Source organism: Colletotrichum siamense (assembly GCF_013390195.1).
Source record: "Colletotrichum siamense strain Cg363 chromosome Unknown KSG_Cg363_contig05, whole genome shotgun sequence".
NCBI classification, from domain to species: domain Eukaryota; kingdom Fungi; phylum Ascomycota; class Sordariomycetes; order Glomerellales; family Glomerellaceae; genus Colletotrichum; species Colletotrichum siamense.
The window spans coordinates 2,933,306-2,946,216 of NW_023501018.1; the positions used below are offsets into that span (position 1 = coordinate 2,933,306).

General features: G+C 54.4%; 6 protein-coding genes across 6 annotated transcripts; 2 read left to right on the top strand and 4 right to left on the bottom strand.

Annotated features, from left to right (window-relative positions):
* Positions 1 to 5: 5 nt before the first annotated feature.
* On the bottom strand, positions 6 to 392 carry CGCS363_v008345 (uncharacterized protein; the record flags this gene model as incomplete). Its single annotated transcript, XM_036640194.1, has 2 exons — positions 6 to 219; positions 283 to 392. 2 exons carry the CDS (start codon positions 390 to 392, stop codon positions 6 to 8), a joined length of 324 nt encoding a protein of 107 aa, XP_036495232.1.
* A 1,537-nt stretch (positions 393 to 1,929) lies between these two features.
* Positions 1,930 to 3,915, bottom strand: CGCS363_v008346 (uncharacterized protein; the record flags this gene model as incomplete). Its single annotated transcript, XM_036640195.1, has 1 exon — positions 1,930 to 3,915. One exon carries the CDS (start codon positions 3,913 to 3,915, stop codon positions 1,930 to 1,932), a length of 1,986 nt encoding a protein of 661 aa, XP_036495235.1.
* A 2,415-nt stretch (positions 3,916 to 6,330) lies between these two features.
* On the top strand, positions 6,331 to 7,392 carry CGCS363_v008347 (uncharacterized protein; the record flags this gene model as incomplete). The annotated part of the gene is made up of 1 exon (XM_036640196.1): positions 6,331 to 7,392. The coding sequence occupies one exon, from the start codon at positions 6,331 to 6,333 to the stop codon at positions 7,390 to 7,392; it is 1,062 nt and encodes a 353-aa protein (XP_036495234.1).
* Positions 7,393 to 8,133: 741 nt separating this feature from the next.
* Positions 8,134 to 9,598, bottom strand: mug154 (Meiotically up-regulated gene 154 protein; the record flags this gene model as incomplete). Its single annotated transcript, XM_036640197.1, has 2 exons — positions 8,134 to 9,294; positions 9,353 to 9,598. The coding sequence occupies 2 exons, from the start codon at positions 9,596 to 9,598 to the stop codon at positions 8,134 to 8,136; spliced, it is 1,407 nt and encodes a 468-aa protein (XP_036495237.1).
* A 472-nt stretch (positions 9,599 to 10,070) lies between these two features.
* Positions 10,071 to 10,612, top strand: vma-7 (V-type proton ATPase subunit F; the record flags this gene model as incomplete). Its single annotated transcript, XM_036640198.1, has 4 exons — positions 10,071 to 10,127; positions 10,187 to 10,222; positions 10,281 to 10,415; positions 10,472 to 10,612. The coding sequence occupies 4 exons, from the start codon at positions 10,071 to 10,073 to the stop codon at positions 10,610 to 10,612; spliced, it is 369 nt and encodes a 122-aa protein (XP_036495236.1).
* Positions 10,613 to 10,972: 360 nt separating this feature from the next.
* NPC2 (Phosphatidylglycerol/phosphatidylinositol transfer protein) lies at positions 10,973 to 11,678 on the bottom strand (the record flags this gene model as incomplete). The annotated part of the gene is made up of 3 exons (XM_036640199.1): positions 10,973 to 11,092; positions 11,148 to 11,364; positions 11,470 to 11,678. The coding sequence occupies 3 exons, from the start codon at positions 11,676 to 11,678 to the stop codon at positions 10,973 to 10,975; spliced, it is 546 nt and encodes a 181-aa protein (XP_036494541.1).
* Between the last annotated feature and the right edge of the window lie 1,233 nt (positions 11,679 to 12,911).

Genomic DNA, 12,911 nt, shown 5'->3' on the forward strand with positions numbered 1-12,911 from the left:
CTCAATCAAGGGTGGGGGTAAGGAAGTAGTCTGAAGTCAAAAGCAGGAGAGGCTGTCGCGAGACAAGAGGCGTAAAGGGAAAGAGGGAAGAGTGTAAGAAAGAGTAGAAAATTCCTGTGTCGGAGGTTGTGGCAGGATGTGGGGGACGAGCAGCTCAATATGTATCTGCCGGACCGGGAGGCCTTCGTATCTGGCTTTTGAATAAAGGGAGCCAGAATGCTAGGTAAGGCAGGTGAGTAGGTAGGTAGACATGGAAGAGGAGGAACATGGCCAGGTACCTACTTTTGCTTCTGCGTCAGGTACCTTGCCTCCTGTGACCTCCGGTCCAAGGTCCAGTCCAGTCTCTTAGAGTTGGCGCGCTGAATCAACAACGATACCGCAGCAGCAAGCATGGACACTACGAGCCCATTGCCCCGCGCCCTCACAAAAGTGCCCGCCATGCCAGGTACCTGACCCTTCCCGGCAAAACAAATTGGCCAAAGCCGTGAAGCTTTGGCACGAATTCTGTTCCGATCATCGGAGGCGTCAGCTCCAGCCAGCTGCGGGTCCGGTCGCCGGAACGCGGGGTACAGCGCCCTGATTTGCAAATGGCGCCCGCGGATTGGCCCGTCGCCCCCTAGGAAGCCCTCAGAGGCCCTGCACCGAGGGGTCCGCTCAGAACCTTCCAAACGCTGCCATCAACGCGCGCCGCCCCTCTACGATGAGTCTTCACTTGGGACTCCGGAGCAGTTTTTTTTTTCTATTGCTACTAGGTACCTTACCTAGAATCCATAGACGGGAGCCACTGGTTGACTACAAACCCGCACTTGAGACCGCAAGAGCCCGCAATCTGACGAGTAATATGGGCTCGCATGGGCTCAGTTCCGCCGAAAACAGCAACTACTTGAATTCTCATGTGTCCGAAGTTGTATCTCTGAGTCGGAGCGACCCAGCTGCGCCCCCGTTTCCATCCGTCGTTTGCCGTCCGCTCTTTGCCGTCGTTGCGTTGGTCTCATTTGAAGATTCATGTGCGTGATCGTTGTTGAGAGGCTTAAAAACCAAACGGTCCCAATCTTAATCCCGGTTCTTGTCAACTGCCTACGCATTACTTGCCAACAACACTTTTCGGGAGTCGCAGTCACAATCCCAGCGGTACCGGCAGTGGCAGTAGGGTACGTATTCCTGTCTCGTCCTTAGGACACTACTGTAGATATGTTGGCAAACAGCTGTGTACGCGCGGATTAACAATCCCATCCCACATATGGATGCAACATCCGACGTTCATCGCTTACTCGATGATGACGCTGCAGAACTGCATTACAACCACCGCCGAACGCCTAGATCGGCGCCGGCCGACCAAACGGTGACGGACGGCCTCTCAGCAGCCACTTGCAGGTTGCCAGCTGCCTGCCCAGCATCAAGTTCTCACCGCATCGGCGGCGGCTCCTGCGGTGATCCCAACACCCCGTCCCAGGCTAAACCGGAGGCCGCGACAAAACTCGACGATTACACCCGAGGTGCCGAATAGATCATGCACCTCGCACTCCCGGACGCCCGCTGCCAGATGCACAACACTGATTAATGAGTACTAGCCATGCCACATATCAATACTTGTATCCTCAATCTGCCTCAACACTACTGGTTAGCCGTACCACTCCCCTATCCCGATGCATGCTTGTCCTGCACCGCTACCCCACACGAGCTCAAACAGCGGCCGTCAGTCTCGTATCATTGAGCGCTGCGCTTTCGGCCTTGCCTTATCACCAAATCCCTCTCCCCCAACCCAGCCGATGTACGGCGTGGCAGGGCCGCACACCCAACCCGGTCCCTACTGCGCCGATCGGCGGTTGGTTGGGCTCGAACGCCAAGCTTCTCTCCACAACCTCCCTTTTTCGTTATGGTCGGCTGCCAGGAACCGAGAATCGCAATCAAACCTCCCCAGCTTGCCTTTCAAATCCCCAGGATACTTCGCATCATCCGCATCATCCATGCTATTCCCTGTGACAGCCGGATTGCTACCGCCAATAACATGAAACCGCCGATCAACGCCAGCACAAGTATTCCAACGTCCGTCCATGTGGATTTGCTGCTGTCTAGTCTCTGCCGGAGAGGCGATGTCGGAACGAAGCATGGTGATATGACTTCCCAGTACAGTTGAACTAGGCTGATCGCGAGCTGCTTGCCTTGAGTGGCGTATTTCCGTGTCTGTCTATGCCACTCCTCCCTTCGCAAACGACCTTCGATGACGCCGTCTTCGGACTTGTCGACCTCGTGGGCTGTCGACATGCTGCAGCCAGTCTTCAACATGGCTGGATCGACTTGATTGACAGGACTGCGTAGCTGTGTCGTTCTGAGAGTATTGCAGACCTCTGTCTGGTTGGAATCGCACGCTTTTTTCGGATTGACGTTGGCGGGCCTCGGTTGGTCGATGAGAATTCGTTGTTGTTTCTGACTGTAGTTGTTCACTTCCTTCTGCTTGATCACGTCGGCTTCGTGCTGGTCCGTCTTCAATTGGTATGTATAGTCGACGTCGTTCGGCCCGTCCAACTGGAGCAGGGTCCTGTTCTTCACCGTCTCCGTTTTCGCGGCCCGCATATCGTTGCTGTTCAAAACTGCCCCGCTCATGTTGCAATCGCCTCGCGTCTCTAGCCGGAGTGTTTTTGCATCTTTGACCATGTCCGAAACCGCGCCATTCGACATGATGTCTTTCCAAATTGCCTTGCTCTTGTTGGCTGCTCTGGCGAGGTGGAGACCATTTCTCAACCTCGTCCTGAGTACGCCATCGACGGGCAAGTTCCTCAGGCCGGAACTCTTTGAGTTGTTGTCCTTGTTCAACCGATGGTCTCTCAGAGTTTCCACCATCTTGTTGCCCGACTCGACCGTTGCGGTTCTGGCCGCTTCCAGGCATAAGGTTTGGTTGAGGTTGTCTTGGGCGGCTTCCTTCAACTCGTTCGGGGGTGACATAGACGTGGACGTGAGTGATGTGACAGAGCTCTCCGTTGAGTTTGCCTGAGGGCTCTCGCTGGTAGGGGAACTGCTCACAGGCGATTTCCCGGCCGCCTGTTGGGTCGCAGGCCCTCGTATAGTTTTCTTGAAGCCGTGGTCTGTCGAAGGCAGGTCCTGGCTGAGCCCCTGGAAACCTAGGCGGTACCGAACTGATGCCGTCTGGCCTTCTTTTCTCGGCGACGGCGTTGGGTTGCTGGCTCGGGAACTTCTCAGCAGTTTTGGGCCGTCCTTTCTCGATTTCATTACGGGGAGGCTGGATTGGTGGCGGTCCGGTCTTGATGGGCGGTCTGTCTTGATTTTGCAGGTGCGCTCGCTGGGTCGGCAACGAACTGGTCCCACTGCCTTCTCTCTTGCCATTATTTGACTCGCGCCTTGGTGGCGTGCCGAACTTGTCGGGGCCTCTTCTGTCATGCTCTCCGCTGGGCCATCGAATTGGCATTGAAGGGCTGTGTTCTCTCTTGGCGCTGGCGTCGGGCTTTTGTGCTGGTACCGAAGGGACATTGTTGGGAGGTCCTTTCGAAGAACCTGCGCTTGGCTGTCGAATCTGTAATGAATTGATGTCGTTGATATGTCTTCTGTCGACGTTGACATCTGATCGTCGAATTGTCGACTTGAGTGTCGATGTGCCACTACGCTCCAATTGTCGTTCTCTGGTGTCTCCTCGAGGTTTGTGGGCCTTTGGCACTGGCTCGGCGTACCAAGACTTTGGTCGAAGCCAATAGTGGTGGTGATGGGTGTGAGAGCAGCGTCGGCCATCACGTCCGCCTTCTTCTGATTTGCGGGACAGACTGGATGTACTTCCGTTGCCAAGTCGCCTTGTAGCCTTGCTTGTGTTGTCAGAGACTCTTGAGTTGACTTGAACTCTGTCACGCCAAGATGGTTGTCCAGCAGATCCCGAACCGATGCCCCGACCCTCTCTTCCCTGCTCATGGTCTTTGGGCTTGCCGGATGACTTTGGTACATCGACCATAACTTTAACCGGGACGAAGTCACTGTAGCTTTGTTGGTGGGAGACGGGACTTTGTTCATCTTCGAATCGGACGGATTTGCTGCGGTTATGTGAGCCCGTCCTCCTGTCTCTTGCTGTAGTGAAGCCAGGATCTTGCCCTCTTGAAGATCCGCCAGTTCGCAAGATTCCAGGGGATCCCATTCTTTCTTCAGGTCGCCTTGTTGCTGCCATGGCTGGAGGTAATTGAGTCGCGCCTCGCTGTTCTTGGTCAATAGGGGCCTGGCGCTGACTTTGTCCGCCTGTTTGCCTTCCGGGGTTGTCTGTGTGTCGACTGCTGGTACCGTTGGTCTCGAATGTTCCTGGTAGAGAATTCCCAAGGGATTGTGTCCTGGCGAAACGTTCTTTTCGACGCTCGATGGCGCCGTCTGGCTGGAAGCGCCCAGGGGTACTTGCTCGTCTGCCGGTTTGACTGGCCCCGGGCGCCGTTGGCCTAAAAAAGAATCCGTAATGGGCACATTGCTGAAACCCCCCGGTCTGATGGTCTGGGTAGAACTTCGAGGCCTTGGGTAGGCTGAAGGAGGTGTGATATGCAACTCGGGCACTCCGGACTTTTGGCGCTGGTCCTCTCTCGGGAGGGCGGGAAGAGGTCTTTCAGCATTGATTAAGCCAACGGATATCTCGTTGCCTCTAAGCTGGCGGGCACCAGGGAAAGGGTGGTTGCTCCCCTCGCCATGCAGTACTGTATCTGAAGAGCCGGCATCGTCGTCAATGAGTACATGCTTCGGCAGGTGAGACTTGAGACCTGACGGACCGGGAGGGCCTGAAGGTACCAGAGGACATGGAGGACTTCTCCGAACCGGTTCGAGGAGCTCCTGAACTCTCTGTGGCTGCGGCATAGGCCGTTCGTCTTTCCTGTCTGAGCCTGTCATTCGATTTAGCAAAAGACGATGTTATGACACCCTCAGCTCAGTGCAGTCGGGTCACGGATGGCTTACCGTGATTCGACATGCCGGCCGATGACTGCGCTATAGGACTGAGGTTGGGTTCTTGTGCAGATGACCACTGCTGACGATTTCGATTCCAATGTATTTTCTCCTGAGCTCTGCGAAGCTCCTCCTTTTCTCGATCTTTGCGCGCAAATCGTTCCTTCTCTCGGTCCAAGACGCTTTTCGTGTCCTTTTCCGTCAGAACTGTGGCTCCTCTGCGGCCATCGAGGGGCTTTCTTTGCGTCTTTTGGAACGAGGCTAATTTCGGGTCGAGTGCCCAAGTTGCGGAGCTACTCGTGGAGGGTGTGATGATGTCCAATTCCCCTGTGTCTGGGTTGAATCCCTGGACCCCGAGATAGTCGCCGCTTTCCTTGAGGAGTCTCCGCTGAGAATGGACTAAACGGCGTTCCTCGATGCTTCTCTCGGCTCGGGTCGTCCTGGTTGCCGTGGTATTTGCTTTAGTACCACCTTCCTCACGACGAGACTCGACAGAGCGGCCTTTCTCATGAGAAAATGTCTCCGCGGTTTTCAAGTTGGAGATGTGGTCGGAGCCCTGATCAACTCGAGACGAGCCGCGTTGGGAGCGACGAGTCTTCGTCTTCTGCGTCTCGCTGGTCTCCTAGTATCCTTTGGCTCGAAGAGTGCCGCCCTTCTCAGCCCGGTAGCTGGGCAAAAGACTCCTCAGACGAGAGCTAAAAGTCGGCTTGTGAACCGAGTCCTCTAACCGCTCATTCCCAGGCTGTCGAGGAAAGACACGAAACGATGGTGAGATTTGCTGGTCAGAGTCTGGGGCCGAGTGGACTGACATCGTTGGCCGGGGGTGCTGCGGGATAGAAATGCTGTAGGATAGAAAGTAAACAAACAATTTTGAGGTGTCCCCAGAACCATGTAAATGTCGCCGGGGATGTCCTGCAGAGACGTCGTCAACCCGTGTGCAAGGACCAGGTTGAGTGAAGGATATCCCGGTTTCCCAAAGTGGCAGGAACTACCCCAGACAACGATAGCCTCAACTGCAGGGGTATGAAGATAACGAAGCTGATGGCAATAAATATGAATGGAACACAACTACCAAATAACTGGCAGCTGATTTTCAACTATTCTGGTCATTGTCCCAGCGGCCTTTGGACTGAGGGCTGATGCTCAGGGACGGAGCGTTCTCTCCTTCCCCTTGGAACTGTGCCTTCCTCCTCTGTGGCTGCCGCGACTTATAACAGCAAACAAACAACCGGCTGTTCTCTCTCCCTCACCCTTCGAACTTTTTCAATCTTCACTCTGCACCTTCTCTATTCGCAACACTTCTTCTCCCACACAAATCTCTACCATCACCATCCAAACCCAAATCATCTCACCAGCCATGCGCTTTTACAACTGAGTAACAACAAGAACCTGCCTCTCAACAAGAGCAACAAAATGTTTACGTATTTTCAGAGGCTTCCTACGGAGTTGCGCGACGCCATCTGGAAGTTCGCCCTTCCGGAGGATGAACCGGAAGTGTGCATTGCGCACCCCGGCATGCTCAAGAAGAGCTGGCAGTACCCACGCAAACTCTTCATTGTGTACACAGCTTACCCGGCCTTGATGCATATATGCCAGGAGTCCCGAGCATTCGCCCAGAACTTCAAGTTGAGTGGTGTTCGATTCACCACTCACCAAGGCACAACTGCGCGTGTCCCGTTCCGCTTTTTCCAGCCGGATTTTGATACTCTTTTCTGCACTCGAGCCAACTTACAGGACAATCATGACAGCAATCTTGTCATCGACTGCTTGGCCCATGAGCCTGGTCTGGACTCAATGTTCTGGGAAGTCCGTCATTTGGCTGTTGCGACTCGTGAGTTCCCCGGCATAATCACGGACACCATCTTCGACGTCCTCCGTGAGTTAGAGACCATCACGCAAGTCTTTGTGAGCTCTTCGACAGACGACTTCAATGGTTGGACCAAAGAGGCCTTTGAGGCCCCTAAGCGCCGATGCAAGCTGCGCAATCTTATTCACACTCCTGCATGGCAGAGAGAAATCACTGGATGGCGTGAGGGCGATGATTTTCTTGAACACGTGGAGTGGTATATGGAGAGATTCCGCAAAGAACTCGACATACATGGACGAAGATCCTTCCGAGAGGAATACCCACGCGGTCCTCACGAGTACGAGGAAAACGCTTGGGACCCTGCTCTGAAGGAGTTCACTGGTCTCAAGCTATATGCAAAGATCTTCGTTGAGTATGAAGCTGGCAACTGGACCGAGGAGTGCTGCAACAGAAAGCTGCCGGCTGACGCACTGCTGGCGCCGCGTCAGGAAGATTGGCACCTGCAAGAACCAGAGAATGAGACCGGAGACTGTGACGAAGAATTCGAGGACTTGGAGGCAAACCCCGACGACTTTGTGCAGGTTGTGCCTGGACCGACTTACGACTCCGCTTGGGATTTTGATGAAGCCATACGCGACGTCTACGACCAATCGGTCGATTTACTTTGAAGGGTGTCTCAAGCAAACTGCATGGCTACAACTTTCGGAGATCCAGACAAACACTGGACTTTTGCATCAGGGCAAGTATCTTCTTTCTTTTATCATGTCTTCTTTTCCTATTTCATGGAGCTGTGGGCTAACGGCTTCCCATCCAGATGGCAATCCCAAGTCATCGTACTTTGCACAACCAGAAATGAACTTGGATGATGGGACGACATTACCATGTGTTGGTTTAGGAACTTGATAAGACGGAACGTGGGGATTGGATGGACGAGTGGCAACGAGGTCAGGACGACATAAGGGATTGAATGGACGACGAGCAATGATGCGAGGGCCACGAGATCTTGCAGCAAACACTTGTTATTCACGACGACGAGGACGAATCATGGAAAGGGGACATGTCTCAGATTAATACACTTGCTACAACAGACAGAGCCCGCACTGAATTACAGTTTGAACAGCATGAGATTTCTCCGAGCTGGCATATTAGAATAACCCGACAGTGACTGTTGTTCATCACTAACGCTGAGAGTATGACACGCAAACCAAGCCAGGTTATGTATAATCTGAAATTTGAATTACGGGTTTAATAAGAAGAAACGCCAGCCCGGAATGACCGCCCGCCGCCCAAACCCAACGCCGCCATATGCTGCTAATGTATACACAACTCGGAGCCATCAAGCAAAAGCAAAGCCCACTGAAGCAATTTCACTCCCATGTATGCAGTGTATGTCCCTCTCTCAGTCTCCCTTAGTGAAACCCTGACCACCTTGACGGGTATCGTTCTCCTTGTTGCAGACTTCTATTCCTCTTCGCGCTGGCAAACGGGTTGTATGAAGCCGAGTTCATGTTATTCTCGAGAGCATCGGAGCCGGTGGACCTTCTTGTCTCAGACTGCTTAAGCGGACTTCCAGCCTTCACCGGGCTCCCTCCCCTGCGCTGCTCTAGCGCCGCCATTTCCCGCGAATTGCGAGGAGACATGAAAGCCTGGTTCACGTCGTGCAGGCTGGTTGCCTTCTTCAAGGGCGAGTTTGCGTGGGTGAATACCCCCATGTTGCCTCCGAAGTTTGTCGATCCGGTGTTTGCGGCCATGTTCGACGTGGAGGTGGAAGTGGATTGATACCCGGTAGGCAGGCTCTGTCGAACCGATCTCGTGCTGGGGACTGGCGTAAAGGCCTCAGATCGGCGGCTCGTCGTGGGCGTGAACAGGCGAGAAGCGAAACTGCTGGTCGGTGGCGTGTACACAGGCTCGTCCTGCTTAACGTGGGGGTTGGGCGTCGTAACAAATTCCTTCTTGATGAGGGTAGTAGGAGTGCCGACTTCGACGAAGGACTCCTCATCCTTCGATTCTTCTGGAGAGCACTGCGTACCAACATCGCGAACGACCGGGTGAAGACGCGGGCGGACAAACTTCGTATCGTACTCGTGCAGGACTTCCTTGTGGATGATGGCCGTGTCTTTGATCTGCTGGGCGTACCGAGACTGGACGAAAAGGAGCTGTGCCGAGAGAATGAGTTGCAACACGATGCAGTTGAAGACAGTCACACTAGGCCGAGGATCCAAGGGAACCAGCGGCAGGAACATCATGTATACGAGGACGTGACCAGGGCTGAAGAGGCAGAAGAGCTGCAAGGATACCGGCAAGGGGTCCCAAACGCTCAGCTCCCACACGTCATGAACTTGGTCGGGATGAGCTCGCGACTCAGCAGTCTCGGGAACCAAAAGGTTTCCAAGTTTTCGGAGAGGGGAGGATGCGGACGGATCCAGGTTGGCCTTGACTCGTTGCGCGGAGGGAGTATGCGGCTTGTCATCGACGTTGACTTGGAACAGCCGGTATTGCCTCGTTCGGGTCATCGCGTAAAAGGCGTTGGCAAAGGAAAGAACGCCCAGAATCCAGACGAGCGGGCGAATCTGGGAGACATGTTAGCCTGTGCGATGCGGCAGTCATACGGTAATACTTGTAACTTACCACGAAGGTGATGAAGCTGCCGGAACCCGCGTCGTTGAATACATCGTCCTCAACTTCCGACGTGAGGCTATTAGCTCTGGACAGAAGAAAGACGAAGTTGAATCCAAGCCCGAGTTGCGTCCCCAGTGCCTTCGAGTCCCAGTCTCTTGTTTCCAACTCCTCAGACAGCCAAAGCAGAGTATCCATTGGGTTGAGCCACGCTTTCACGCGCTCGGAAAGCGGCTTCTTCCTCACAAGGCGCGGCATCTCGGCGGGTTCGCGATTGCGGCGCGCAAAATCGTTTCCGTCGATCTGATGATTGATGGTCTGGAAGGGGTCGAAGGGAGGGGGCGACGAGGCCGAAGGTGGTTGTTGTCGCTGGTTGAAATTGTTTACAAAGAAGTCTGGGTCTATTGATTTTTGGGGATGTTGTCCCGCCAGGCAGGAGCTTCTGACAGGGGTAAGGTACCCTCTGTTAGGCAGGCCCCAATCTGGATGTCCACGTCGGGAGGCAGGTACGTATCTGCTGCAGTGGGGTTCACTGGAAGGTTCAGTGGCTGTTAGTAGCGCTGTGCTACAGCAGGCAGTACCTGGCGGCGAAGCGCTAACAGTTCCACGCAAGGTGCCGTCTGTGGCTGTTCCGCCGCCGCAGTAGGTAATCAAGGCAGTACGTCAATCCGCTCGCCGACTCCTGGGCATCGCAAGCTCTCCTACAACCCGCATCAAGTCACCCGCCAGGATGGCTTCACAAGCAGACTACAAGGACCGGCAGTTCCTCGCCGTCATTGGCGACGAGGTCAGATGAACCGATACCGATGATGTCTCTACGATTGTCTTTGCTGACGGCCTCGACAGGACTCGGTCACCGGCCTCCTCCTCGCAGGCATTGGAGTACGCCCCCTCGCAAGAGCGACAGCTTCGGCTCGACGGTTACTGATGGATTGTGCAGCACGTTAGCACGGGAGCCGACCAGGAGAAGAACTTCTTGGTCGTGGACAGCAAGACCGACACCGCTGCGATCGAGTCCGCGTTCGAGTCGTTCACCACAAGGAAGGACATTGGCATCGTTCTGATTAACCAGCACGTCAGTTGCATCGAGAACAGGAGGGCTTCGCAAGGTCATAGTTGACAGGAGGACAGGTTGCCGACCGCATACGACACCGCATCGATACCTACACTGCCGCATTCCCGACCATCCTCGAGATTCCGTCCAAGGACCACCCGTACGATCCAGAGAAGGACAGTGTTCTGCGCAGAGTGCGCAGGCTGTTTGGCGAGTAAATGTGCGCTTGCGTCACCTCAGGGTAATCGAGATTGGAAGAATCGTTGTTATGGGGGTAGAGAATGCAGATTACGGACGGACCAGGATGGTCTGTCATGAAATAAATCGAGAGCTATCAGTCTAGCTCTCGCTACCCTTTGTACCTCATTATGCCGACACTCCTACGCAGAAAAACCATTTGAAAGGCAGAAGAAGCACCCTGTTTAAGTGGCAGTGTGTTCCAAGGTGCTAATGCTAAGGCCGAGCTATGATATGGAAGTCCCCTCAACGTCAATCTGGATGCGTATCGCTACGTGCAACTGTAACCCATGCTCATACTCCGTCATCGTGAAACCATCGTGATGCTTGTGATTATTACTTTAAAGCTCGAGACTGAAGAAGCTCTTCTTCTGGCTGCGGGAGAAGACGACAGAGGCGGTCAAGCAAGTGATGGGCTCGTCGTCGGCGGTGTAAACATCAGCAAAGACGGTGTACTTGCCCTGTATGTTCGTTCAGCAACGGGGCGACAGAAGCAAGAAGCAGGGTCAAACTCACAGAGGGAATCTCGTTGGGAAGCTCGACAGACTTGGTGATGCTCAGGACGCCCTTCTCGATGGGGCACTCGAGGTCGACGTTCTCAATCTGCTCGCAGAGGTCCGCCTTCGTGCTGATAAGGCGAATCAGGCCGTACTTGACCTGCAGGAGGACGTAGGCGCCCTTCTCGATGGTCTCCTTGACGGTACCGGAAGCCTTGATGATGAGCTCCTTACCACTGAAACGCCATGTTAGCTAACGATTGTTTCACGATGCGGGTGGTTGTAGTGCGTCATCATCACCAACATCGTTGGGTGATGTACGCAGGGCAAACGGGACGTACGCCTGAGGAGGGTTGGGGGAAAGGTCGACGCTCTCGATGGAGACGACGTCCTTGCTGTGGTCCTTATCGCAGAACTCCAGAGGAGACTCGCCAGGGACCTTGGAAGCCTCGTTGACGATGACGGATTGGTCTCTCTGGACGAGGACGCTGGCACCAACCGGTGCAAGACCGGCGGAGAGGAAGGCGATGACGGCGGTAGCGAATCTCATCGCGAATAGAGGTTGAATGTTATTTCGGTAGGTGATTGCTAAGGGAGCAGAATTGCGAGTGCTCGAACGGGAGAGAAATCGACGTTTGGCAATATGGCTCGGCGTGAAGTCGTCGATGTCCGAGGCTCGAAGCTTAGCGTTGTAGAGATGGCTGGCGAGGCAAGCAAGGTAGCGGGTAGATAGATGGATGGAGTAGTTCCTGCAAGAGGCTGTGGTTGGCAGGTGGTGAGCAATGGGGCTGGGTTCGGGGGAGAACGTCATGGGGGCAATCAAGGATGCCTCTGATTCGCCGCACGGGGTGGACCTTGGTTGGCACAAGCGCCGTTTCCCTCCACAGCGACCATGGCGACATGAAGGTACGAGTGCTGCAGATACATGGGCCAGATTGCGACAGAGCAGCTCTTTTGATGAGAGATGTGGTGATTATCGTGATCATTATGGACAAAAAGTTGCCAGACATCAGCGGGGCGCATTCGGTCACTTCACATCGACGCCTTTCCAAGTTTCCGACAGTTGAAAAGACTGTAAACAATGGCATTCAATCCCCCAACATGTACCTTGATTTGTTGGTGCACGCCAGGGACGCTCGAGCCATCTCGAATTTCCACTTTTTGTATGTCCCCTCAAATCCCACATCGCATTCGTTATCAGCGCAGCTTCAAAGTTGATCTCCAGGACGATCAAGCAGCCTCTGTGCGGATGGCACTTTGTCACGGCGAATGGTTCGAATTGAAGCATGAATCCTTATCAACCTGTCAGAGCCGCATTGGGCGACAAAGATGGCGCGATTGAAATCTCTTCATCATCATCCAAGCAGCCAGCTTTCGCCTCCACCCGCGCTCGCCCTTGCGACAGCTGGAGCCATGTCACGAAAACCAGCTGGGCCGTTTCGACTGTGCAGGTATCGCTGGAAGATCCCTGGAGTCCTGGTCCCGTGGACAGGTCCAAGCAGGCAGTCAACGACATCAGCATAAAGAGCCAAGTGGCCCGCCTACGCTTTCCCCCTACCTCTCTTTACACAGGCGTCTCTCCCTCCCTCTCCCCCAGTCACAAGCTCTGTCCTCCTCAAGCTCTCCGGTGTCAGGGCCAGCGCAGCATGGCCCGGCTTCCGATCTAACCATCTCCAAGTCCCGAGTGCGCAGGTTTCGTGATTGGACAGCCAGATTCCCGCGATTCAAGAGGCGTACTGCTGCATGGATGATTACCTGAGGAAAAGGTAGCCACAACAGCAGG